The sequence below is a fragment of the Hippoglossus stenolepis genome, chromosome 18 (genome assembly GCF_022539355.2).
Source record: "Hippoglossus stenolepis isolate QCI-W04-F060 chromosome 18, HSTE1.2, whole genome shotgun sequence".
Taxonomy (NCBI): Eukaryota; Metazoa; Chordata; class Actinopteri; order Pleuronectiformes; family Pleuronectidae; genus Hippoglossus; species Hippoglossus stenolepis.
Window position 1 is genome coordinate 6950034 of NC_061500.1, and position 27828 is coordinate 6977861.

General features: G+C 42.7%; 1 protein-coding gene across 1 annotated transcript; it reads right to left on the bottom strand.

Moving 5' to 3' along the window:
* Positions 1–162: 162 nt before the first annotated feature.
* LOC118098215 (transmembrane protein 132C) lies at positions 163–27731 on the bottom strand. Its single transcript, XM_035141836.2, has 10 exons — positions 27312–27731; positions 23507–24431; positions 17782–17928; positions 12738–12909; positions 10155–10298; positions 7904–8112; positions 5626–5806; positions 5380–5493; positions 4973–5164; positions 163–2639 (listed from the first exon to the last, which is right to left on the bottom strand). Exons 1-10 carry the CDS (start codon positions 27721–27723, stop codon positions 1149–1151), a joined length of 3987 nt encoding a protein of 1328 aa, XP_034997727.2. The 5' UTR covers positions 27724–27731; the 3' UTR covers positions 163–1148.
* Between the last annotated feature and the right edge of the window lie 97 nt (positions 27732–27828).

Below are 27828 nucleotides of genomic sequence, written 5' to 3' on the forward strand. Positions count from 1 at the left end.
GACATTTCTGTTGAATGATGACATCAGATTTAAATCACATTCAACAGTCATTAAACATAATTAAATCCCACTGATTCACGGCAGAGCTTTAGCCTTTAATCCAAACCATTCACCGTGAGTGATCCTTCACTGCTTTCAAAACAATAAATGAATCAAACTGAATTAGAACTATAACAAATGTCTATGTTTGTTCTTTATTATAGGATCTCATAGGAAATAACACATCACATTTTGGTTTAAAAAGAAAAGGTTGTTACACAGAAGAAGGCATCGTCATTTTTCATTTACACATGAAAAATCTCACAGTTAAATATGTATTGCTCTGACTCAAGAGACCGAGATTAGACATTTTTACAAATTGTAGAAACAGGGCCCCGGGGGAAAAGCCCGAAGCCCAAGGTAACTTTCCAAAAGAATTCAGGAACTGTGTCCACATTTAAGTCGGCACAGACTATATTTGCATAGCATGCATTTGATTTGAATAAGTATCCGAGCCCGGTGAAGCCTGCAATGACAGATTGCTGAAAAATAATTTGATAAATGTTGCATATTCTCTCACAAATATTCAGGTATTATTCTCGGGAGGAATCCTAGAAAAAAAAAAGTACAAAAGGCTGGAAAAGAATAGAATTACTCACAAGAAATAATCCCTCCCGTATACTGCATTTACCCTGACAACTAGCAATGTCTGGAACCTTTTCTACTGGGACAAACGACTTGTATAAAAGTAAAAGGAGATAAAAATTCATTTATTTTGAGTTAGAAATGTAGAAATAAGTAATATTATAGATATATTGTATGTGTATTTACAGGAATTCATCTCACACAGTATCTCTTCTGTAGGTCTACATGGATACAATAGTGCATAATGTATTTACAGGCGTTTACTGTGCACAGTTTATTATATATAAAATGTTCTCTATGTCATTTCAGGAAATACAAAGTGACTGATCTTTCTTCCAAAACAGGAAAAGTTTGCTTCGTTTCTGTTGGAGATTATACACCAGAATATGCTGTGTTTCTCTTTCTCTTCCACATTCATACTCTGTCACACAAATGCACACACACACACACACACACACACACACACACACACACACACACACACACACACACACACACACACACACACACACAAACAAACACACTCACTGGTGCGCTCCCAGGGGTTTGACGACTGGCCATGGAATGTCAGGTAAAGGAGCCTGAGGCTCTGCGGGGATCAGGTGCTGCTGCGTTTGCCCGTTGGCCCAGTTAAAGTCCACGCCGTTTTTCTTCAGCGCAGCCAAGTGCTTGATGTCCAGCGTGGTGAAGGTGGTGAACTGGACCTGGTTCCTCTTACTGGTGGGGGAATGAAGCGGCTCGTTGCGGTGCGGCCGGGCCAACAACGTCGCAGAACGGTTCGCCATGGGGTCGATTATCGTTCCCTGAAACTGCTGCTGCTGGGAGGTGGTCCTGCTGCGGCCCAGGGTGGCCGTTCGTTCGGGGACGGCGGGGGGAACGCTGATGGTGGGCAGGGTGCTCTCCATGGTGCGGTGGCCCATGGAGTCGATGGAATGACGGGACTCCAGAGGGCGGTGGGCCTCACGTTTCAGCGTCGACACCTGAGCTGGGACACCACCCGGGACTGGAGTGTTGTGATTATTGGTCCCCAGCCACACCCAGTCGTGCTTGTGGTCCTTCGGGTCCCCGTTGGGGGCCGGGCCTGCCTGTATGGGGGTCTTGTGTTTACGGAAGCAGAGGCTGTATGAAGCACAATTGACTATAAAAGCCAGGATAGCGATACAGGACAACCCCACCAAGGAGTACATGCTGATTTCCAGGTCCGACATGGCTCTGAATGTCTGAATGAGGTCGCTCTCGATTATTTTGGGAGTTTTCGGTTTGGGACGCTCTTTTTTGGGCATTTCTTCTGCTTTAGGAATGTCTTTGTTAGGGGGTGAATTTGGGTTGTCAAGCATGTTTCCATAGCTTCTCCTCTGCCCTTCACCTTTAATAGCAACACCCACTGTTGTTGCTACAGGTTTGGCCGTGCTCACTGGTGTATTTAAGCCTGGTGTGCTCAAAGCTGTGGTGGCAGTTGTGGCAGTCACAGGAGACGGGGTCCCTCTTGCAGCTCTGGTTGTTGTTCCAATCCACACAACACGTGGCTGCACATATCTCGTAGAAACTGGGATGGAGGTGGTTGTTTCTGCCTGGGTGGTGTCTTGCTGCTCAGGTAATATGCTTTTCACCAACCACTTATCCATATCTGTAACAGAACGCTGCGATGTCACCGTTTTCAGATCTCCCACCACTTCTGATACGCCACCATCATCCTCTTTATCTCCAACTCCTCCGCCTGCTCGGCTGCTGCTGCTCTGGAAGTTGATCCTGAGGAGCCCGGTGCCCACCGCCAGCTTGCTCTTCCTCTTGGATTTCTGACATTCCTCGCAGATCCTCAGCTCCACCCTCACCAGCGCCCCCCGACTTTCGCCTTCACCTTGGGCCACCACGAACCATGAAAGCGGGGTGCGGCGTACTGTGGCCACTCTGTCGTCTGGGGTGGTGACTGTCAGAGAGTAGATGCTACGGTCAAACAGCTCCAGGGGGGCGACTGCACCGTCGCTGAACTGAACCCAGCAGCTCACCACCGCTTCCTGAAAGAAAGAACATGAGAACTCATTCAGCAAATCAATATTTGCCCCATGCCTTCACTCAGAGCTATATGCTCATGATTGGTAATAACACTAAATTGCCTTAGCTAATCTCTTTACGATTAGCCTCACTAGAGTGCTGCTGTACCATAGATCACAGCCCACTGAAGTCACAGTATGAAATATCCTTTCACCAAAGTAGATGTGGATATAGAACGTGCAATAGAAGCTCTTTGAACAGGAACAGTGAAATCTGTGATAAGGGTCATGTTAACAGGAGAATTAGCCAATCCAATCCCACTAATACACAATGACCCATTTCCTGTTGCTAATGTCAGCCACTGGGTCACCGCAGACCTAACCTATATTTTGTCTTTGAATACATTATATATCGCCCCGAGCAGCACAGAGCAACAACAGCTTGCCATCACAGACAGTATTGGCTCGGTCATCTGCACTGGCATGGTTCTAATAGTTTGTTATTGACGGGGGGGCTCGAGCAGCCACAGCGGCGGCGTGCTGTAGGTAAAGTGAGCTGTCATTCCAGCAGCTATGTTCCGCCTAATTGCTGCCCCATGCCTGGTTTAGAAATGGGCAAGCTGCCACGGCTAAATGTGCGAGTGAGCTTTCTAAAATGATCATCTGTGCGCCCTGTCTGCCGCCTCTGCTCTCTCACACAGCGTGGCGACCGCCGATGATACTCGGAGCTGTGAAGGCAATGAGTTCACATTCTGAGAGGAGGAGAGAAAAAACCTAAATATCATTACACCTCTATCATCTATCATTGTTGCATAAATGTGCTCCGTCGTAGAAATTCTTCTAATTCGAACGCTCGCTGCAGAGGCCCCATTATATCTTAGTTTCTGCAGAGGGCGTATTTATAACGCACAATTTTAACCCAGCAGGTTTAAAGAGTAATTTTAATTCACAGAATGTTTCCAATAGAGCTGCTTCTGAATCATCCTTGTTTGCAGTGGAGCATGTTCAGCCTCTGCTCCCTGTGCAGGGACAATTCAATGTCACTTGAGCAAACATGGATGTGGGATAGTTCAATACACATAAGGTTTTTCATTCCGCTTGTTTTTTATGAGGTTGAAAACCATAATGGTGCAAAAGACCAAGGGGGGGGTGCACTGTTTTTTCCATCTCCAGCAAAAATGTCCTTCGAGTGTCCATCAAAGAAACAAGGCTGGTTTTCGACTGTCATCTTGGAACTACTTCATACAGTCGGGACGCCGCTGTCTCCCCTGTCCTCCGTCCAAATGTCAAGTCCACCCCAACAACACATGTTTTCATGTTGGCGCAAATACAAACGACAATTTTTACTTCCCTCTCTGAAGAACAAAGTTTCTATCCAGGACCCCTTCTATTTCTTGTATGTATTGATTTAGGATCCAAAATACATCAACATTAAAATACAAAAAAAAGTAAACACCTGCACTGTTGGCATTCCACTTCATGATTTGGTGCTAAATACAATATTTAAACAATAAGAGACAATACTCAGTTCTAATGTACAATGTTAAATTTACAAGGGGGCAAATCAAAGAGAAGCATCACTAATTGTGTTTTTTTGCTGACAGCACAAAGCATCTATGACGATTATTGACGCTGGGAGTGTTTCCAGGGTGATGAGCTTTATAAAAAAGGAGAAATAAATTGTCAGTGCCAGGGGCTTGTTTGTTAAATACTTACACTTTTAAAGAAGAGTGACCAAGGGGATGTTTTAATATCTGGACTCATAGGCAAAATATTGGCTGCAATAACAGGAACTCAATACAAAGGGAGGAAAACTAATTTAAAAAGCCAATAAATACACATATTAAATACAGAGAAGACAGATTGTGCAATTTCACCTCCTCAGACTTTTGCAATCGGAATTCAGTATCTGGGTTTGTGCATTTGGAGGAAACTGTGTCTACAGGTTTACAGTGACAGGTCACGGGAGGTTTTTATTGTGTACTTCCCATCGAATGGCTCAAATGAGCGTTGTTAACTTTAGATAAATGTAATATTTGGATTTTACCTCACCCATGAAGTGTTTGTCTGCTTTGGATGATGAATGTGTTTTTGACTTTTTCCGTATTGAAATAGAAACACATTCAGATCAAGAGATACTTAGAGGGAAAAGACTTTTATAACAACACACTCAACTGCTTTTGTTTATCACTCGTCCCCCGTGCTTTTTACAGGCAGTCGAACGGTCCTTCTAAAGTTATGTGGCGGGGCTGAAAATGACTGAGAGGCATAAAAACAAGTACAAGTGCCACCTCGCACGGCTGCACTGTGTGTCACACCTTTATGCTTTTGTGTGTAACAATTTTCCAGTTACTTACCTGTTTGAGCTGCGTGATCGTCTCCCGTGTGGTTGCCGTGGCAACTACGGCCCTGTTGCTCCCCGGGCTGAGCTGCAGGGACAGAGAGAGTCCAGAAATCAACTGCACTCCCAGCTCCGTCACACTCACTTTGTCATCCACCACCCTGATGGCCCTCTCAGCCAGGACCGATGACGTCAGGGGGGACAGCACCTGCAACGAGCACAACCTCGGTCAAACCAGGGAGGGAAAACTGTTTATATAGCGAGCACTGCAACTGCTAAAACCACACACACACACACACACACACACACACACACACACACACACACACACACACACACACACACACACACACACACACACACACACACACACACACACACACACACACACACACACACACACACACAAAACTCATGCCTCACCTGTACAGTCGTAGTGCCCACAGCCCGTCCCTGCAGGACCGCCCCATCCTGCACCCTGGCCACCTCAGGCTCAGCCACTTTTAGAGAATTGCGCACAAGACTGGTCACGTCCACCTGTCAGTCAAAGAGATTAAAATGTGTGATTATCATCATTCCACCAATTCTGTGTCCAGCTGTTTCAAACTTTTAAGACATGAATGGAGACTAAATCCTGGTGGGAAGTGCCGGCATATCAGATGTGCTCACCTTCCAGTCAGGACCCAGGAAGTAGTCGACAGGCTCCGCTCCAGTTAGCGAGTCAGGCATTACCTCACCGTCAGCCTGAGCCACGAAGGGCGTGAGCACCCGGAGTGCAGAGTGCTGGTACTGCAGCATGCAGCCTCGGCCTTTCCTCATCTCCTCCTCTTCCTCGCTGTCCCACGTAGACCTGCAGACAAACAAAGGCCATCAAACCCAATTAGCCACAGTCCAACACTTCAGAGGGGAGATTTGGTGAGGTTTTTTGTTTCACTGAGATACATGACATGATCGAATTTTCTTAGCTTGTATGTTGAATAAGAAGCTTTATTGTGTTGGCTTCATATTTAACCTACAGGCATGAAAATGGTCCTCTTCAAGAAGGTGAATCAGTGATTCCTAAATTGTCTCAATTTTATTAATTGTTCCAAACACTTGTCTTGATATGTAGATATTTTTCACTGAGGATTCCGTGTGATGTGAATTTTAAAACCTGTTGTAAAATAGTTACTGTGGAAGCTGTAAATCAAATCCTTAGACAGTTTTGAACTGTCGAATGCACTGAAACCCATTGAGAAAGGTTTAGTTACATAAAACTATTGACACTGAAATCTCCTGTGGTGAATCTGTGATCTGAACACCGGAATGTGGTTTGCTGCTGCCGTAGGGACACAACACACGCTGAGTGACCTTTTCCTTCTAAATGAATTTTAAACCAAATGAAACGGGCTCCCAATGGCTGACTGGTTTGTTTGGGGGATAAACTGTGAATCATCCTCAACCCCTTCAGCGATGATCATAATATTATCATAAGCACAGGAGGTCCGCCGAGTGCTGCTCCACAGGTGGGCTGGAGGGTCGGTGAATGCGCTTTCACATTGCAGGCGGAAAGCTCCCGTCAAGAAATACAATACAAATACACGTAATTATTATGTAGCCTGGGGTCAGAGCTTAACATGTGATGGAGAAGCTGCCGGAATTAAATCAGTGTGAGTCGACAATCAAACTCTTCCTTCAATTATTTTGTCAAACTCTGGAGGTTGTTTATATTGTACCAGCTTCCCACCTACAGAGAATACCCTCTGCTTGTTTTTCAATAGTTATTAATTGCAGCAGTCAAAGCAACAGTAAGAATCTGACTTCCTGGTTTCCAAAACACTTAAACAAGTTTTTATGCCAATTCTCCTTGCTTTGGTTACTCGGCTTCCTTATTAGCTCTTTGACCCTTGATCCAACAGTTCTTCCATTGGGCCCCTGGGCTACATAATCAATAAAGACAGTATATTTATTAGTTTATTAATTAAACTGAGTAAAAGTATATATTTCAATATATTTTCAACAGAAAAAACTTAAAGATACACACTCAAGACTGATATCTGTGTATATCTGTGCTTGTGAAGCTTCTCTCCCACATTCAGGATATGCACAAATGCCACCGCACATGTAAGTTCCATACTTCTTTCATCATGAGCTCAGATGACCCATTACAATCAGACACCAGAGAGTTTTCTGACCTAGTAAGTCTGGAGCCAGGTATTGAATGTTTTGGGAAATGAAAGTCCATAAGAGTTTTAACCCTGGAGTGAACTAACAGCCCATCAGTCGGCCATCGTCATTCGTATCGAGTGATGAATAATGACTTTGCTGTAAGTATTGAGTGAAACTCCACTAACCTTTATCTCCAGGGCAAGTGTGTTGCCCCACCCACTAATGCTCCACACACTGACTGACTGCATTCACTGCCCGGTATAAACAGTAAGATATTGGATACACACATCTCAATATAGCAAATGAACTACAGTTAACATCTCCAAACAGTTAAACAGACATCCACATCACACTGTAAATAATAATCAAAGATAAAGAATGATTTCTTATGCATCTGCATAATCAGCGACAGAACCCCCCCACACGGAGTCTCCCTCTGCCCTGTCCTCACCTCAACTCCTTCCACTCAACATCCATTAATCCTTCCTCAACATTAAAAACATCAATAACCATTAAAGCCATTAAATTACACATTAATAAATAAAGTTTGGAGAGTAAAGTTAACACTGCTGCTATTCCATCGTGACTTGTTTAGGACATGAAAGACTTGACCAAATACTTCAGACCTATAAACAATAAAAGGTTTTCCCTACATGGAACAACAGTGTATTGTGTACTAGCATATAAATAATACAATATATAAACCCTGTGCTGCATATCTGTCTCAATTAACAGTTGGAAATTTGTGTATACATTTTTCTTTCATGGCATCTTGAGTGTCAGGCTAACGGGACCGTACCTCCGGTTGCTGGTAGTCACAGGGACCCTCCAGCCTTTGATCTGGCTGAGCTCGGGGTCGGCCACATCAATGAGCAAAGGCAAGCGTGGCATCCATATGCTCATCTCCAGCTGTGCACTCAAGAAGCCATAAGTGAAGTTCACCATCGCCCTGTTGTTTCCTCTCGTCTCTTTCCCGTTCACATATATAAAGTCACAGCCCTCCGACACCTGGACAAGACACATGAGAGAGAAGAGGGTGAGACCTGAGGTGAGAAGGGGACAAGGAGCGATGTCAGCGGTTTGAGTCCCAGCCTGTAAATGTCTTCGTTTCTGGCAAGAGCATAACTTTTAAAACTTTAGAATCATGTTATTATCACAGGACTAGAACTGGGAGTGAACTGTCATCCCGAGATTCGGATTATACTTTCTCCAGAGACTTCCACTCGTAGAGGCTTTTCCGCCTAAAGCCCCGTGGAAAATGAATAGGAAAGTTTTAGTAAGAAACTGACAAAGAGAGGAGAGCGGGTAACACAGGCACCAATACAAATAAGCTAAAACTAAACAGACAGACATTTTATTCATTTTGTACAACTTCCAAAGTCTGGCCAGGGAATCGCACCGCGTTTCTGCTCGTGTCATGTAAATTCACAACTGTGCTCTCGGTGAAACCGTTGCCGAATATAAATGAACTCTGCCTTACGTCTGTTCCTGTAGCGCCGTACTGTAGGTGGGGGTGTTGTAGTCCCCACCAGTGAGAGCAATGAGGTGAGACACAGCAGTGTGTGTGTTTTATTTAAGATTGGAGGCCTATCTCCACCGCCGCCTCACTTATCTTAACAAACCAGTGGCTCCACAGAGGTAATTGGAGAGCACTAGACTGGAGAATAGAGTGTAGCACTGGAGAGAGGGAGGTAAAAAATAAAAAAAAACAGGGAGGAGGGGCAGAAAAGTGAGGAAAATGGATTGGGAGGAATGACTTCCAAGGTAAGTCAACTTGAACTCCTGGTGTGGAGCATTAACACACAGAAATTCACACAATTTATACAACCCACATATATTCAAATGCCCAGGTATAATATTCAATATCCTCAAAATAAATGACAGATTTTAATAATTTAACAAATTCAAATTCTAAGTTACTGCTCTACTGTTTATGTGTATTAATTTAGCCTGTGGCAGTTATATCCTTAAAGGCCAAGTCTGTGGTTTGAACTTGATCTGGTCAGCGGTGCTGGTCTGGACTGGGTCACTGACAGCAGGCAGCAGAGACACAATAATAACTGGATTTAGTTCTACTGATACAAAAAATCTGTACAAATGCAGCGTCCTCTCTTCGGATCTCTCTCACTCTCTTAAGCTCACACACTAAAACACACAAACACATGACTCACACTTGCAAGAGCCAGTGGCCGCTGTGTTGTCTAATGGAAATGGATGTAAGTCCCTTTCTTCTCCTATGGTGCTCTTTCTCTATCTTCATCTCTCTCAAACTCTTTTTTTCTCTGCTCTTACTGTGCTGCTGACATGGATCCATTACATAAAGGTCAAATCTCTGTGCTTATGGACTGAGTGGTGGGATCATAAGCTCAGGCTCTAATGCCATATGGAAGAGGCTGCTCTCATACACACAGAGAGAGAGAGCGAGAGAGCGAGGAGCGAGAGAGAGAGAGAGAGAGAGAGAGAGAGAGAGAGAGACTTGAGCGTGACCTGTTGAGCATAATGACACAATGAATGTCTTGGAGTCACACACCAGCATGGATCTAATTACTTAATGCATTCAAATTCAGTTTAATTTCCGTTAAATATTCAGCAAACTGGCTTTGTATGCAAATTAGACATGGATGATAATGAGTTCACACTGGTATTCAATATCAGAGAGAGACAGATGCTGCAACAGATATTTTTTCATGTAAAGTTGTTTTCATTTGCTTAAAAATCATACTTTATTTATCAATTATTTAAGCATACTTCAGATCTCGACTACTCAACGATCAAGCTTCCCAGTTTCACACTATTAAATGAACTGAAGTCTAATGGCACTAATGCACTAAAGAGAAAGTCTGTTGAAGTCTTATACTAAATACTGTTCGCTGCAGAGTTTCTTAGTTGGCATAAAATGAAGGGACTGTTTGTTTTTCAGGATGCATGACTAATTTATCACACTCACATATATAAACAGCTTTATATTTATGGTTCACACAAAGTTTAGAATTTGTCTTGAAATGCGTTGATTCTTTCAATCCGATGGGCCTGTGGTTGTATTTCCTTACCTTGAGGACGTCCTCCTGTGTTGACCGACAGCCGGTGGAGTTGGTCACATCGGTGACGGAGCCGTCGGCCTCCACAGCCATAGTTTTCACCGGGACCGACACAGTTTTACCCGTCAGCACGGCAGTGTTCAAGATATCAGTGTTCTGTGCAGGGAGAGGGGCAAATACACAACAGGTCAGTTATGCAGGTTGGAACAGTGTCACAGGTTTTAACCACGTAGGGCTCGATGTTACAGTCAAAAATGATATCACTGTAAAAAGGTTCATATCAGTTGATATCAATTATTATCAACTGAAATGTCACATTATTATTTCTTTAAAGTTTAAAGACTGTTTTTTGCTTCTGGGGGAAGATTGTGGGTTTAAATTACTCTTTATGGAGAGAGAGTAACAAACTAAAACAAACTAAAATATCTATATGGATCCTTTGTTATATCGCTTATAATAAAATGTATATTGCGATAACTATTGATGTTGTTTTGTTGCCAAAACCTACGACCATGCACATCAAAAGAGAGGAATGCTTTTTGCCGTTTTCATTAGAATAAGACAAAGTTGTGGCGGATTCTTATTTGCTTCATATTTATAGTGTTTATTTATTGTGGTAATCTTTGCAGGTTGAAGGCTGCGACTTATTCATCTTAACTGATTGCTCGATATTAGCTGCAAGTAAATACTTCAAAACCTTTCCAAAGATGAATCGCTGCTATAACTGCATCTGCATGTTTCAAAAATAATTACAGAAGGAGTTTATTTACACATTAACACAGCAGCAGCAGATATAGTAGATTAAATCCACCATGAAATTCTTCATTTCTAGTTTCTCCTCAGTGCTGAAGAAGGTGTATTTTTCTACATTTGAGAAGAGTTGAATGTTTAGTGTAACTTCAAACTGCATTAGAAATAATGAAAAAGTTTCCCTCCCTTATCAGGTTTATTGTTACTCTGAGAAGGTATGTGGGGATCATTTATTATAAGAGTGAAAGTAAACAGAAAGTGCAGCTTTTGACACGTTCGTTATATCTCTATGTGCAGCAGCAATATTCCCACCGTACATTAAAAACTGAAAACTGAACCAGTGCATTATGCAGTATAATCATTATTTGTGTGGGGGCAGGGATGACAGGCAGAGAGTGGGTGTTAGCCAAGACTAACAAGGATTAAAACACTTGCAGGCTGACAAACTTAATTCATTTAAATCACACTGATGCAACACACACACACACACACCAGCTGGACAGATGTGCTAAAAAAGAACTAAAATGAATATCACTGTCTCTCTCACACCTGGATAAAAATAAGTCCTCTTCTCCAGTGTATTATCATGACTCACATTCATAGTAATATCTCAACCTGATTACATTTATAATCTTCCAACCCATTTCCCACCTTCTACTCTTCATCTATGCCAAAGCTCATCTCCAGTACAACCTGTAAGTTGTAGCTTTATTTCTACACTTAAACTCCTTACTCAACTTTCCAGTTCATTCGATCTCTGATAAATCTCTTTAATCTAGTATAGGTAGTGGGAGTGTGTGTATAAGAAGCTCAGTGTGTTGTTTGTTTCCCCTTGTGGACTGACGCATCAGACCCCGCTCGGCAGATGTTCCCAGGCAGCTTCGCATTCTGAACTCTGCCGGCTTGACAGCTGCTGACCGCAATTCCAAAAAGGACACGGTCGAGTTCAGACCGCGACACTGGCCCAAACATAAGTCAGTGAATCAGGGGGTGTGGCGCACAATCAGAACAGCAGTATCACCATTCCACTCTGCGTCCGCGAGCTCTGCAGTAATCTGGCTTGCAGTGATCAAGTTTGGGTCAAGTAGTTTAGCTCTGTTTTTAAATCGGCCTCTTTTCAGAAAACAGTGTCAGATCAAGTCTAAGTCTTAATTTAACCCATTTACTTCATTCAGTGAGTCAAAGGGCCAGATCCTTTAAGGAGTCACATGCAAGGGAGGCAAACACCAAAAAGAAAAGTCAGAATGATCAATAATACTTCAGTTATCAATGCTCAATTGTCAATGACGTGCAAAGTATGAGATGTTTTTCCTGCAGCTCATCTAGTGGTTGTGGTGAGTCACATGTGGTTGTAACATAAATTTCCTCTGCAACAAATATGTTGAACAAACATCAGTTTTTTCACTCTGACGTAGAGGAAAAGGTTTTTTTCCCCCGCATGTGAATCCCGTAAGTGACTGAGATGAAACATATTTTCTCCCAAGTGTCTGTCAGATTCATGTTGACTATCGTAGCATGAAATAGCCGAATAAATCTCCTGTCAAAGCCCGAGATGGATCTACCTTGTGATTTCTGGAGGTGCTGCTCCAAATGTAAAGGTTTTGGAGACAAATGCACGTAGCTGTCCAAGCATGAAGTGTAAAATTGATGCATGATGGATAATACTGTGAAGACAATGTGTCTTTTGCAGAAAACGGGCAGATTTGGTGACAAAAGTGACAAACTGTTGACATTATACTAACCTTAGTCCTTTGAAAAGCAACAATTAATTGTTACATCAGAATACTTTATACTGCCTATGATGTAGGCGGGACAGATCATTTAAAACACGGATATTGTCCTCACCATGACCAGAGGTGCCAGCCCCACGTAGTCTCTCCGAGTTGTGTAGATCCGCATTATGCCGACATCCTTGAGGTTCCCCGGCAGCTCCAGACGCCAGGAAATGGTCTGACTCTCCATCTGCTCCGAAGCTTCTTTCAGCATAAAGTCGAGCTGTAAAACCTCCAGAAGACCCCTGTTGGAAAATAAAAAAATTAAATAAGTATATATGACCAAGACCAAGTAAGAAGTTTGCCACAAAAAGAAAGACTGTATTTTGTTAAGTGAAGGTGTGTTTTATTGATTATGAATTCAGTGTTTTATTTGTTTGAACACATTTTCTTTAAGGTTGCATTGAAATCCTTTTTGTGAAATAAAAACAATTGTATATTATGTTTTAGGTTATTTGCTACTATACATTTAGTAGCGCCTAATTTTCTCCATGTGTAATGTTAGTATAGAGAAGGCTGTTTTATGTCTATTCATTTGAAAGGGACATACTTGAGTCCACCATGCAAATGTGCAAGATTTAGTCCCTGAGAATTTCAAAATAAGTGAAAGTCACTGATAGCAAAATACAGGTACATTGATGATTAAATATTAAACAAAATGGCATTTAGATGAAGTGTTAAACATGGAGAGGAATAGAACATGAATTAACACTTCAGCTAACATCTGCCCACATACAGTTCAAGTTTGAGCAGGTAACTGTGCTGAACAATCCTCTTCATTTAGAAGAGTAATACGTGTGAATTTCAAGATATTATTAGCACCATTTCAAAGTCAATTTAGTGTGGTGTTAGAAAATCATTTTCATTTGAGTCTAGTGTTAAGTATTATTGTTAAAATTAAATTACTAGACCTGAGTCAGGTTATAAAACCAAGGCAAACACGTGAGAGTTCAATCATGGAGCAATCCAACAGAAGAATATTCTGTTATTAAACCTCTAAAAAACAAAAGGTAGGTCAATTAAAATTTCAATTGAATTTTATATTTATAGCATCCGATCACAACATACAATATCTTCAGGCACAGACTCTGGGGGTGCCCATCTGAGAGTGAAAGGAAGACGGGGAAGCAGTGAACCAAGGGATGGTTCAACGTTCACCTGAACCTCCCATACTCAAACTGGGAGCTGGTTTTCCAGTAGAGGAGCCTGGTAGCTGAAGACTGCCTCCTTTTCTACACCCTAGACACTCTAAGTACCACAAGTAAGCCAGTATTTAGATCTATTGGGATAATAAGGTACTATAAGCTCTTTATCTCTTAGCTCTTAAGATCTCCTTGATCATTAAAGACTGTGTACATAAGGAAAACAAATTGGAATTCTACACTGGGAGCCAATGCAGAGAAGCTAAAGAAGAAATATGAACCATTGGTACATCTTGATAATACGTTATCACAGTAGTCCAGTCTGAAGGTAACATATGCAAAGACTAGTCCTTCAAAGTCCTTGTGAGACAGGATGTGCAGGTGAACGAGTGTTGTACTACAGACTTGTCATATTTGTGAGTCAAAGGACATGGATGGATGAAATTATTCCAAGGTTTCTTACAGTAGAAGGTCAAGGTAATGTCATCCAATGAAATAAACTGATCAGATGTTTTTCTTAAGTCCTCTTAAGGACCAACTGCAATAACTTCAATTTTATCTGAATGCTGAAGTTAGAAAATCATCCAGGCCTTTATGTCTTTGAGATATGCCTCTGGTCTTTCCTTTGGTGGAGGGTAATAACAGATTCAGAAGGAGATGAGGTGAGGCGTGGAATCCTTCACGAATATTTGTTAAGATATTCAAAAACTACCAAAAGATTTTTGTCATCGGTCAGAATTTCATGCAAAACAACCTGTGGAGTTTGAACCCAAAACGAATGCAATCCACAAGAGGTCTCGTTTCCATCAGCAGGTGGAAGAGTGAGGTGAGAGTGTGAAGGGAGGATTTCTGAGTGAGCTGACTGAGACTTCAGCCAAGTATTCTGGTCAAAGGATTGTCAAAGAAATGCCATTTGACGCTGGAGCGAGTGTGTGGGCACACCTGTCAGTGGGAAGTGATCAAAGGGAAAGTAGGGCAGGATGTGAATGGAGCTGTGGCACTTTGAAGTGGAGTAAAACTTTGATCGGAACAAACAATGAGACCTCTATATGGTTAGAACTCACATTTAATAAAAGGTCAAACGTGTGGAAATCAACAGAAACAAGGATAAACTCCAGCCTATGCAGAGTGAACATTATATTCTCGCCCCCATCAAAAGGAACTCAAGGACTGATCACAGCGTTGTAATGAATGACGAGCAACATAAAAGAGCCCATTATGAGGTTATGTGTGGCACTCTAGGTCACGAATGAAAAGGAGCGTGAATCGGTGCATCTATAGGCTTTGAAGTGGAGGTTCAAGAATAAAAGTAGCTAGTGCAGACATTTTAAAATCAAAAAACTAAAAAGTATTCTACACTTGGTGTTGCAGGTACTAGACTCATAATTAGAGTGGAATTCAATTGTGTCTTTTTTGTTCGGCTTACAAAAACTATTTCAGTAGAAAATCTGCTTCTCAGCTCTGAGGTTTAGATCCATCCACACTCACATTCACATGCAGAAAATGCTAATCTATACAAACTTTTTCATCAAACAAAAACAGAGAGAGTTACACAAAAAGATTGATACAACTTGTGTGATGGTACTAGCTGGCAGCTTTACATAGATGAGCATAAAGACCAGAAGAATAAAGCTAGCTGGGCAAAGAGATAGTGTGACATGTCCCCCCCCCCCGTGAAATGTTACACTTGGGTTTTTGTTCCCACAGTCAATTCAGTGAGTTGGACTATATCGAAACAAACAATATATGATGTGGTAACGTAAATTTTAGACAGAGCTGGGGTAGCTTTTTCCATCCTAGCCTCAGATACAGCAAGCTTCAAATTTAGCTAGCTTCACATTTAGCTAGCTTTGAATTTAACTGTTTACAATTTTATCTGGCTTTAGGCTTAGCTAGTTTCAGTTTAGCTAGTTTTTTAGGTAGTTTCATATTAAGCTAGCTTCAGAATTAACTAGTTCATATTTAGCTAGTTTCAGATTTGGCTAGTTTCATGTTTAGCTAGCTTCAGGTTTAGCTAGTTTCAGATTTAGCTAACTTCATATTTGGCTAGTTTCAAATTAAGATAGCTTCTTACCAAATCTACTTCTTGGCGTTTTTTTTATTTGGGCCCCTTTTTAACTTTCATTTATTGTATACTTATGTTTGGCTTCTGATCACCACTAAAAACATGTGAAATAAAGCGAATAGTTCCACAGCAACATATAAAATGTCCACTTGTTTCTCTCGAGTCTCTCATGAGGATTTTCAATGCACAGATTTGACACAGACGGACATGACTAGAGAGGTTAGTGCTTGAGAGGGAGGCACAGAAACATAGAAGGGGTTAATGCCCCTATTTCCTGGAAATCAGTCTATTAGGGGGGAGTTTAAAGCCCTGGACATATCATCACTTCAAAGCACAGTGGTGCAAGACCGTGTGTGTGTGTGTGTGTGTGTGTGTGTGTGTGTGTGTGTGTGTGTGTGTGTGTGTGTGTGTGAGTGTGTCTGTCCTGGCAGGGGCTCAGTACAAGGACACAACTTGGAATATCTCTCCTTCCTAATCTCCTCTGCTGAACGTGCAAGCGCTTAAGCCTGGATAACGTAGCCGTGATTATGGATGATTACGGATAAGTGGGTCGGACGGACAGCGGGTGGTGTGCGTGTGTGTGTGTGTGTGTGTGTGTGTGTGTGTGTGTGTGTGTGTGTGTGTGTGTGTGTGGGCGGGAGGTTGCTGGGCAGAGGTGGCGCCTGCTGTGTGCGCCACCGCCCACATCAGGCAACATCAGGTGAAACAGGCAGAGGAATCGTTTTGAAATGAATATGGGACAGGGTTTTTTTGAGATAATAAAAGTTGACCAACTATTTGAATTTAGTTTGGATGAAATAAGAATAACAGACATCAACGAATGTTGGGGATATTACATTTAAAATTTGACTGTTATGTCAATGTGGAGAGGAAAGAAGAGCATACAAAATACAAGGATTATAAAGTTGGAGATACGGTTAATCATTTATTTTCATTTTCTTGTCTCATATTTTGTTCTTGGATAACAATGTCGGGGGAAGTGACAGATATATTTCTGATGATTTCATCTGATTCTTTTGTGAAGTCATCATTGTCACGGTTGACAGCTATTAAGTATTTTAAAGGGAATCAAAGGAACTGAGTTAGCTAATGAGCCGAGTGGCATTAAGTCAAATTCATTTTATTTTTCTAGAACTCTGAGCCAACTGAGAAAACAGGAGACCCCAATTATCAATCTTCTTTTTCTGCGCTGTGTCCAATTATCAGCTTCAGTGCTTCCTAGTTAAAACTAAAACACAGCCATTCAGCTATAAATAACTCAAATCTAGGGAGAGAGAGAAGTAAAATAGATTAAAATATATAAAAAAATAGCGATAATTTAGATTTGCATTGCTGAACATTGGGTCAGACCCAACGCAGACTCGAGATATAAATGTGAGAAATCTTATTTCTATGGAGGTCAATAATTTCTGCGGGAAATATGATGTGCAAACAGCAGAGCAGGTGTAAATCTTTAAACTTCATTTCTTCTCCTGCAGATTTTGTGAGATACACATGGGTCTGCTCTCACCTCTACTCACAAAATCAAGTATCAAGCATGGAAACAGATGCCGTATAAGATTCTTTTACACAGACAAAAACTCAATTTTGTGAACTTGGCCTGTTTGCAATCTGTTGCAGAACAAGGCCGCAAATGATTACTTTTCGTCTGGAAAAGAGATCACTCACTTTCAATTTGTCCCCTGCTCTGTGAAGATAATCTAACGCCGAGGATATTTTTTTCATGACAACTGATCACATTCCCGTATGGTGGCAGTGGGGATTATTGAAATCGCAGGAAATAGAGGCAATAAGAGGGGAAGTGATAAAAGAGGACGATTGGGTTTTCTGTGAAGAAAAATAACCTTTGAAACCATCTGGTGTAAACACACCGGCCTCTAACGCGGTGCTGGACATGGCAGTGGACTGACCTCTTTGCAGTGGTGACCACCTTCCTCCGGCAGACAACAGAGACGGTGCTGGGGGACGCTCCTCTGCCGGGCTCCACTCGGACGTCCCACAGCGCTGAGTCGCTGGGCCGCGCTGCGCTGAACAACAGACCCGTTTTTACTGCCGCCCTGCAGGAAAAACATACACATGCACAGTCCAGTTAGTGTCATAGCCTTTTAATGACTGTAGGTATACAATACAAAAGATAAAGTGGAAATACTCAATGATTTGTGTCTTTTATTGCATGTTTTTGCATGTTTGCAATGTCTTTGTATCTGCACTGCATCGCATTCAGGTTGTGTGTGTGTGTGTATCTTGGAAGGACTAGATTCTGAGCACGTTGTAGTTGTGCATGTGTTTGTTTGTTTGTATCAAATTGTGTACAACAAGGTGAGTCGCCTACAGACTGATGTGTCGCAGACTAAGAGCTAACTGGGTTATTTAATTCCCATTAGCCCTGAGGAGAACTGGGAAATCAATTAATCAGATGTTTGCTTCAGATGCACACATCACTCGAGGAGAGCTCGAAGGCACCAGACTGTCCCGGAGCTCCAACCATCACAGAGTGATTTGTTTCTATGCAGACGATACTCCGCTAAGTTGTTGTGTTAAACACGGTGTGACAGGATCATAGAGGAGTCACAGCAGTTAAAACACGAGACAGGAAACACCTCTGATCCATGTTTAAAATGCACAGATTCTCTAATCTGCACTCGCACAGACACCTAGCTACAGGGCGGGAGCCTCACATGTTTCCAAAACACGCCAATTTCCTCATAGCTAGGATTCAGAGAGGTGCTGGACGCCTTCCAGAGGGAATTCAGCCTCTGCTTGCTCAAGAGCATCACTCAGCCCCTCCTGTTGATTTGTCAGCAGGATATTCACGTTCGGAGTCATTGAAAAAAACCTCAACATCAATGATGAGTTCAAACAGTGTGAATTTAAGTCAGATCTCAAAATGATGTGTGACTAGAAGTACGCATGTAACAAAAGGTGAATGTGGCAATGAAAGGCTTCTTATTGTCCACGAAATCCAAGGTTAACACATTCCGAGTTCATCAATACCTCCACCACCTGACTCATCTGATGATACCGGGAAGGAGAGATATACACTTTCATTACGTCTACTATAAATCCTGCTTCTGCCAATCTGTCTGTGAGCTGAGACAAATTTAGGATTTATGAGAAGTTTTCCACAGTACTCAGTGGCCCTGGAGCCCTCAGCCGCATCCTCTGACGGCGATAGATCTAATTTATATACCACGAAATGAAAACTTGGAGATATCGTAGATTAGCATATTATCCCACTTGGAAATCATCAGTCACAATTCAGTTTTTTCTTATTTTTGCAGTCTCGTAATGGTTTAGAGAAACAACCTGCTATCTTAGAACAAACCATCTGTCAGTATTTATGTTCTAACAAACTGTTGTTTGTTGTTTCAGACACAAAACTGTCTTCAAATAGCTGAAGTACATTTAATGTGACAGATGGAAAGACACACACACATACGCACATAAAATCTATTCATGCTAGAATAAGGGTCAGTATGCACCCCCCCATTTTCAGCACACACACACACACACGTTGTGAGTCAAAATACACATGTTCACAAATACTGATTTGTGATCAAAGTGCAACCAGACAAATCAATAACCACTATGACTGAGGTCAAGGTCATAGATGTTTGACAGACAAAATTCAGTGTGCATGAGTGAACACACACACACACACACACACACACACACACACACACACACACACACACACACACACACACACACACACACACACACACACACACACACACACACACACACACACACACACACACACACACACACACGAATTGTTTGTCAAACTGACAAGCTGATAATTCAATGCAGGATAAAGACGTACTTGTGCAGAGATCAACTTCTTTATCAAAGCCTTGTAGCCAAATGCAAAATCCCCACATTAAATTTTCAATTAAAACTTCATAGACTGTTCAAAATGCAACAAATACAAACCTTGATTTATTTACACAGAAGCAGGAAAGTCAAGATGGCAATAATATGCTAATGAGTTCTTCTGACAGAAGGTTTTGGCACATGAAGCTTCCAAACTAGTCACATCCACAACCTCATTTCCACAGTCTCACCTGATGAGCACCTTTAGCCCCAGAAGCTCAAACCATCTCAGGCGGCTCGTATTGACTGTGAAGGAGTCATGACACCTCGATCTGGTCATTACGTCTCACTGTTGCTGCTGTTGTCACTCATATTTTCTCAAAATGGTTGAGAGTGTCCTGCGGTCACCCTTTCTCAAACACACCGGGGTCACTTCTTCCACATTTTTGAGCAGCTTTCGGAGAGACTTTAATCAGTTTGGGACAAAACCATGAAAAGGGCATGGAGTTCTCACCCACAAGCAGACGTGAGCCTCCCTGCAGTGAAACCTCATTTCAGGCACTTCTATCCTGGCTCTTTTGTCTTTGTCAGTCACTTTCCAGAGCTCACGACCACAGGTGCAGGACACAATGATGCCGACCTGTAAAATGAACAATGCCTCGCTGCCGTTTTGCCAAATTAATTAAATCTCTAAAGCTGGAAAGCACCTGACACTGTTGTTTGCCCGTTAATTTCATTAGCCGGAGTAAAAAGGTAAAAAAGGGACAATGCGTTATCTGTGTCATCTGTGTTTTGCATATATCAAATTTTAATTTCCAACTGATATGTCGATTTAGCTTGTTTTCGTTATTTCATTGCAAAACGTCTACTGTTGAATTTGATGCAGTGTGTGTGTGGTAGTAGTGTGTTTACATGCCGCCTGCTATGCTTAACAGGTGGACTCTCCAGAGCTCGCGCATGCACCACACACACGCACCCAGACGCACACGGTTAATCCTGGCAGTCCGCCCACATCATCTCTACCCCAAAGGGTTAACCTCTTGATTCATTTTCAATCAGGGCCACAGATTATCTGGCCTAACCCTGCTGGAGTGGACTCAATCTTGGGCCAAAGAGTGAAGTAGAGCAGGGATTTCTCCCAGGAGGAATCAATCACTTTGCCAAGCTCCTCAGAGCTCGCCTTCCACTTGGACTCAGCACCCTCCTCTTGTCCAATCTCACTCTATATGTGGCAGTGGGTCGGAAATAGGCGGAGTGAAATCACTGACCCGCAGGAACTCCAGCGGCACGGTCAGTGAGTCCAAACCCGGTGGTATATCAGGTGAGGAGGCTGTAAATCCTTCCAAATAGTCAAAACAACAGCAGATGTTAAAGGGTCAGCGTCTCTCCACCAAATCTTACTCATGTAATTTCAACAATGCCTGCAGAGCCACATTCAGGTCACTGTGGCTGTGTGTGTGTGTGTGTGTGTGTGTGTGTGTGTGTGTGTGTGTGTGCGCAGCCATGTTAGTGCTCGTGCATGGTAAGGATGGTATTTAAGGAGAGCGCTGGGATTGAGCGACACACAGCCACAGGTTTTACTCTGTATGGATTAATACACATATCTTAGCATTTCTCTCCATTTGCCTGCATCCCGCTGCAGATTACAGCCGCACTGGTATGATTGTGGCTTGATATCACTAAATCACGGGATTAGAGGGAAATTTGTCTTGCGTTTCAGACAAAACCATTAAGCTGAGTAAAGACTGGAAACACCAGCCTCAGTGTGATGGCTTTACACATTACTGATCTGAAACATGCTGATAAAAAACAATTTCACTCGTCGATATGCATCAAAAAGCAGCAAGTAGAAACTTTCACATTAGACTGAAGTGTGTGTGTGTGTGTGTGTGTGTGTGTGTGTGTGTGTGTGTGTGTGTGTGTGTGTGGCTGCTTTTATATTAAGTTTTACCCAAAGGAGTCAGGAAGATGTTAGTTATTTGTTTCCTGCTCCATTAAATCGATGCATTATTTATGAAGTCAAACACCCAGAGAACCTTGTTGAAATGTTAGTGGGATGTTGAGATATGAAAACTGGTGAATCATTTGCCAATTATTTCCCTGTTTATGGATGAACGCTCTTCATAACTCCCGCACTAACTGAGAAGTTGAAGTAGACAGGATATAACATGTCAGTAATTTATGAAGCCAGTGAAACTGGCAGATAACACAAGTCATGGTGGCGCTCAAGCATTTCACTGTGTGGCCTTGGTGTTGGGCCCCATCAGTATTCAAGTGGCTTAAGTAACCATTTAAATGCATGGAGCTCATCCCTCATGAAGATGCTCAAATATACTGTACCTCACCATGATTCAATTTGGTTTTGGTCTCTTTTGCTGCTTCACGCGTTTCGCTGATAATTAAATTTTATGTGACTCAGTCGAAAACACTTGTATCAGCAACAAAACTGACTAATTCTTATATTTTCCGAGATTTAGTTATGCAGGGCCACTTCTTGATCTTGTTATATTTACTACAGTATCTGTTTTCACTGCAGTGTATTATTTATTTATTCTATACTGACACAGGGTTGGAAAATACCTAAATAGCTCCAGACAAGGGATGTGAAAGAGCCATCAAAATGTATTTTAGTCAGAAGAATCTCTCCAGAATAAGACTTAAATGTTAAAAATGTAAAACAAAATCCATATGCCAACTTTGTCTTCACTATAAAAGCACTATTAATTCAGCTTTTGGATGAAAAATGTGTAAATTTCATGTTTAATAGTCGCAAAAGGCAGCTTGAATTCCCCTCGAGGAGGTTAAGACTCGACTTCAGAGATTCAGAGATTTGACTTTGGACTTATTTCAAATTACCAGAGGCTTGGCTTTGACTTGCCCCCAGCAGACCTCAAAACTGCTCGGCAATGTAGCCACCCACCCAGAGGCCGGAGTGGAACTGAATGCAAGAGGGTCGGTATCCAACAGGTGCTCAGCTGAGGATTAAAATATCTAATTTCATACAACAATTACTAAAAAAGTATTTTCTTATTCACTGAATACATGAAAAATCTACCGAGAATTTTGTGAGGTTGGTGTTTTCCACTGAAGGAATCATTTGACAATTTGGGAATTACACTTATTTGCTTTACTGTTGAGAGTTAGACGAGAAGATCAATACTACTTTCATGTCTTTCTGAGAAATGTAAGACTCCAGCCAGCAGTCGGTTATCTTAGCTTAGCATTAAGACTGGAAACAACAAATCTGACAAGGTAATAAAATCCACCTATTAGCACCTCCAAAGCTCAACAATCAATAGGGTTGACCTGAATGTCTTCAAAGCTTCAACCAATGCCATTGCAACCAATATCCAAAGTATTCAGTATTAAAATGTAACCCCCTAACCCCTTTTTTTATTATATACTGTGTGCATTGGCACAAATATCCCAATTAGCCCGTGAGGTAAGAAAGAGTAACTTAACCTTTACTCACTATGTAGCAACATGAATTATTCTCATTCTATGTCAAGGACATTTAATCTCAATGACAGTTTTGTGTGTCTCAGCTCTCTAGTGACACCAACCATGTGACAGGCTCATAAGTTTATCACTAACACAATGTTTCTTTTCCCTCCGCTGATCCTAGGGGAGCTCCATGAAAAAGTCAAGCTTCTGAGCTTCCAAGAGCTTCTAAATTTGTGACCCAAAAATTTTGAGTTCCAAATATAACAAAGGAAACAGGCAGATCACAATGTTGAGACTTGGCTGCTCACATAGTATAAAGTTGAAGTTATTCTGTGTTTGCACTCTAGCACCAAAAAAAGAAGGTAGATCTCTTACCTGAGTGTGAAGTTTTCCAGAGTTGATGTACTTGCGAGAAAAACATAGAAAGTTGCCACATCTGTGGTTTTCACCGGCTTGGAAGAAGTCTGGATCACTACGGCGCCTCCCAGCCTCAGCCGGAGAAAGGTGGGGTTCCCTGGTGGAGTTCTGAGCAGGTTGATACTTCCTATCCGCCTCATGGGCGTCCCTGACCCCCCGGACTCTCTTCCTCTTCCTCTTCCCACACCCACCCGCTGCAGGCTGTCCTGCGGGCTGCACTGGCCCGTCTGGTCCCTGCGACTCTGGAAATACACCTCCACAAGGTTCCCCTGAAGTCCCTTAATTCCTTCACTTTTTCCAGCCTCCCTGCTCGAGCTTCCTGATCGGCTGCTCGAGCTGAACCAGGCAGGTTCTGGCTTGAGCTGTGCCACACAGAATCCACCCGGTGACACCAGGCAAGCCCCGCGGACCTCCCTCGTATCCCAGAAGGCGTACGCCGTCACACAGTGAGCTCCATCCTTTGCCTTGACTCCACCACTTTTCCTGCCCTTATCTTCTCCTGGCTCCGATTTCTCTTGCCCAGCAGTGAGCTTGGATCCTGCGGGCATGTGGAAGAGGATCTTCACAACGGGAGACGAGGAACGAACCTGGCGGCCTAGGATGACAGGCAGGATCCTGCGCCCCCTGAGGAGCAGGTCTGGATGGATTGGGGCATCCACGGTCAGAGGGCCGTATGAAGCGTTGACAGCTGACTGCAGGATCCCAGCTCCTGCACCGGTGATGTAAAAAGTCTGGGTCTGGCTGGAGTTCCCTGATGTCTCTGGACTGTCCTGCCTCAGAAACACATGGTCCACATTGACCACCTGAAAGTTGACGGTGGGATAAACTGGAGATGGTGTGAAGGACGTTCCGAGGTCTCGAGCAACATTCTGACACTCAGCAACTGGGAGGGGGGAACAAACAAAGAGAGGTTAGCAAGGTAACTTCTAAAACACCTCTTCAAATCAACATTCCAGTTTTATCAAATCTGCTGAGATACACATATTTGTCACTTACAGTCACAGCCACTACATTACAGACATTTGACGGGAGGATGAGGGGTTTGAAACAGGGATCACGGCTGAAGACACAAAGCTAAAAGGTGGAGGACGGGTGGTGGGGAGCCGTTGGGGTTGAGTGGTCATCTCAGGGTAAGAAGGGTGGTGAGACTGAGGGTAAAGGCAATGGACCATTTCCACGTGTTGTTCCTGCATTGAAAAGCAAAGACAGACTGTGAGAAAAGGTGCTCGTGGTGTAGGAACGAGAGCTGCGAGACAAACAGGAGAGAGTAGGAGGTGTCAGGCACATCTGAAGGAGTCGGATCAGGAAACTGAGTGAGTCTGAGGTGACTGTAATTCTGTCTTTTAAAGCTCTGCCTGCTGACGTGATGGATTTTTTGAGGACGCGCACATTTGAACAGAATCATTTTAAAAGTAATTACTCAATCATTGCGATCGTTAACTTTTATCGTGCCAACTGCGGTGCAACGATGAAAAACAACTGATCTTCGTACACTTTTACGCTCTGCACATTTTTGCTCATACATGACGCAAATGTAAAACCCCAGTTATTCCTGCCTTTGAAATACTAACATGTCTTATGCAAAACTGTTGCATTTAGCTGTCTATTGATGGCAGGAACATGCAGTAGAGTGTAATTTCCAATGCATACAATGTAACCAGGTGAGAGAACAAACACAGTAAATCCAGTTTATAGACAAATCCAGATATATTTCTGTTTCGGCGAACATAAAACCGGAGAATATTACGGGTACAACTCTTACATCCTCTGCACCAAAGGTCTCAGTTATTCTTATCCCTCGACACAATTGACATTTCCCACTCTCCACGCAGCACTTCTGTGCCGTGCAGTAAAGAGAATGGCAAATGCAGAATGTGAGTGGAGGAGAAAAAGCCACTGGAAGAATCCAGGATGCTGCATGTGACAGCTCTCACCTCCTCCTGCCAAAGACACTTGGTAATACGCCACCCTGCGTGTGTCCAAGTGCTCTGGAACTAATGTGCGTATGTGTAGCGCAAACAGAAACACCACCTCCCCTCTCCTCCGAAAGGTCGGAGAAGTTGTGTATTATTGTTTTTTCTGATTCTCGGCCGTACTTCATGAATATATGTGTAAATCAATTCCCTTCATGGAGTGAAGGGAGAATCTATGGAAAAAGAAAAGTACAGATGTCAGAGTTGATATCAAAAATGTTGTGTTCGGGGGGAGAAAAGCACAGAAGAAGCTGACTTGTACATTCCAGAGATCAGTCTGAGTTTCACAGGCTAGAATAGATACTGGCTGCTATGAATAATTTTGCAGATTTAAGGCAAAGCACAGATAAAATTAAACAAAATGCTAAAGCGGTTCAACTGCATACTTGCTTCCTCTTTGCAAATCACTATCGTTGCTCATGTTTCTCTATAAATAGACCCATGAATGGATTTTGTTATACATGATGTGGACAGACAGACGAGGCCAAAGATCTACTCGTGACATTTTTTGTTTGATGATCCAAATCATAATATATATACAGGAATAAATAGTTAAAACATAATAATTATGAGTCTGATTTCAAATCAGAAAGATTTATATGGTATTTTACAAGTTCTAGAAATGTTTTTTATTATTATTATTATTCTCACAGACAAATAGTGACAATAAGAAAGTCATGTTAGAAGACCACATTATCTCAGTCTTAAACAAAGCCTGCGATTTAAAGCTCACAATTAGCCCTCTGCTGATTTATTTGATTGATTAGATTTTAATTTGAGGAGTCCCGGCTGAAACCCCCCTGATGTATCCTGACTTGTGACATTACAAGAAAATGGAACTCTTTCAATTTTTTCCGTGAATGTTAGATCAATCTCAGACAGGATCGCTGAAACAACAGATGGTGCATCTGTGACTGGACTGGAGGATAAGGCAGCCATGCATATTCACAGAACCCCGAGCAGAGACGATATCCAGGCTGAACTCTATCACTTAGAGACGCATTACGAACACAGATGCACAGCTGTGTCCTCCACATACATGCGGTGTGTATATGATGGAAACAATGCACACACACTGTAGATATCAAGTGCAGATTTAAACCCAGTCAATCTCAGAGAGTAGTGTATCGCATGATATCTGTATCACAGAGAGACAGGGAGCTTACTGTGACTGCAGAGCCTCCGACGCAGGTTATCTTTAAACAAGCAGAGACACAGCTGTGCAGCTTCAGGCCTCTTTAATCCCACCGATGCACGCCGCAGAGAGCACGCTGCTACTTCCATTTAGACGGAGGGACAATGAAATGGAAAGAGGCCACAGGTGACCAGCGACCAGAAAATGCTCCTGAACAGGAAAATACGGCTCTGAATCCTGAACACCTCATGCAAGGAAATGGTTTTATAATCCCAGTGTGAGTTATTTCCCTACCACTCAAACACTCCCTCACTCACACAACTGAAGTTTTTACTGGCTTCATTTAAAGTCTGTGCAAATAATAGCCTCAAGCAAATCTTGTGCATGTTTGAAATCAGAATTATGGCTTCAATAAGAGGAGACATACAGCACATATCCAGTGTGTGTGTGGTCGGATGCAGAATTTAAGAGGAGCATGTGTACTCATTTCATCTTCATCACTGTTCCCTTGTAAACACAGCTGAAGCCTCTGAGCTACATCCACTCATCTTCATAGGAGTGGTTTCTATTTGCATCGAGATAAGTCGGAGCCGACGCACGAATCAAAGCGGAGACTCTTCACCTCTCACCAGAGGAAATCAGTCACACAACTCACCTTCAACAGCTGCAAACACAGCCGCTGCCGCAGCAGCGAGCAGAGACCTCAGGGCGCAGCTGAGCATCACTTCAGCAAAGTTTCCAGTTGTGGCCATCATCCAGTCTGCTGCGCGCTCCAGTGCGCACGGAGGAGAGCTGGGGGGGACCGTGTGTCTGAGAGAAGAGCGCTGAAAAACAAAGTCACTACATGGTCCGGAGTCCGGCGAAGTGACTTCCTCGGACTGGAGAGGATGAGAGACACACTGGTTCACTTCCTCGTCCACATTAACGCGTCTCCTTGACTCCTGTTGACTCCTTCCCCCTGTGGTGGCTCGGGCTCTGACTCTGGCTCTGACTCGGGCTCTGGCTCTGGTTGGCACGGCAGGACAGCAACAGGCACGACTACTCCCATAATAGAAATCAGTAAACATGTGCGGTCTGACAGATTACGAGACCCACGTGGGTAATCGCCGGTAGGGGAAGGGAAGAGCCTCGAGCAAATGAAATGCACATGAGGTCAAGAGGGATCAGTGAAT

Coding starts and splice junctions, on each gene's coding strand:
- LOC118098215 (XM_035141836.2), bottom strand. CDS start 27,723: ATGTTTACTGATTTCTATTATGGGAGTAGTCGTGCCTGTTGCTGTCCT. Junction 24,432..27,311: donor TGTGTTTGCAGCTGTTGAAG/GTGAGTTGTGTG, acceptor CCCCCCTCCCAG/TTGCTGAGTGTCAGAATGTT. Junction 10,299..12,737: donor GGCTGGCACCTCTGGTCATG/GTGAGGACAATA, acceptor CTCCCTGCACAG/AACACTGATATCTTGAACAC.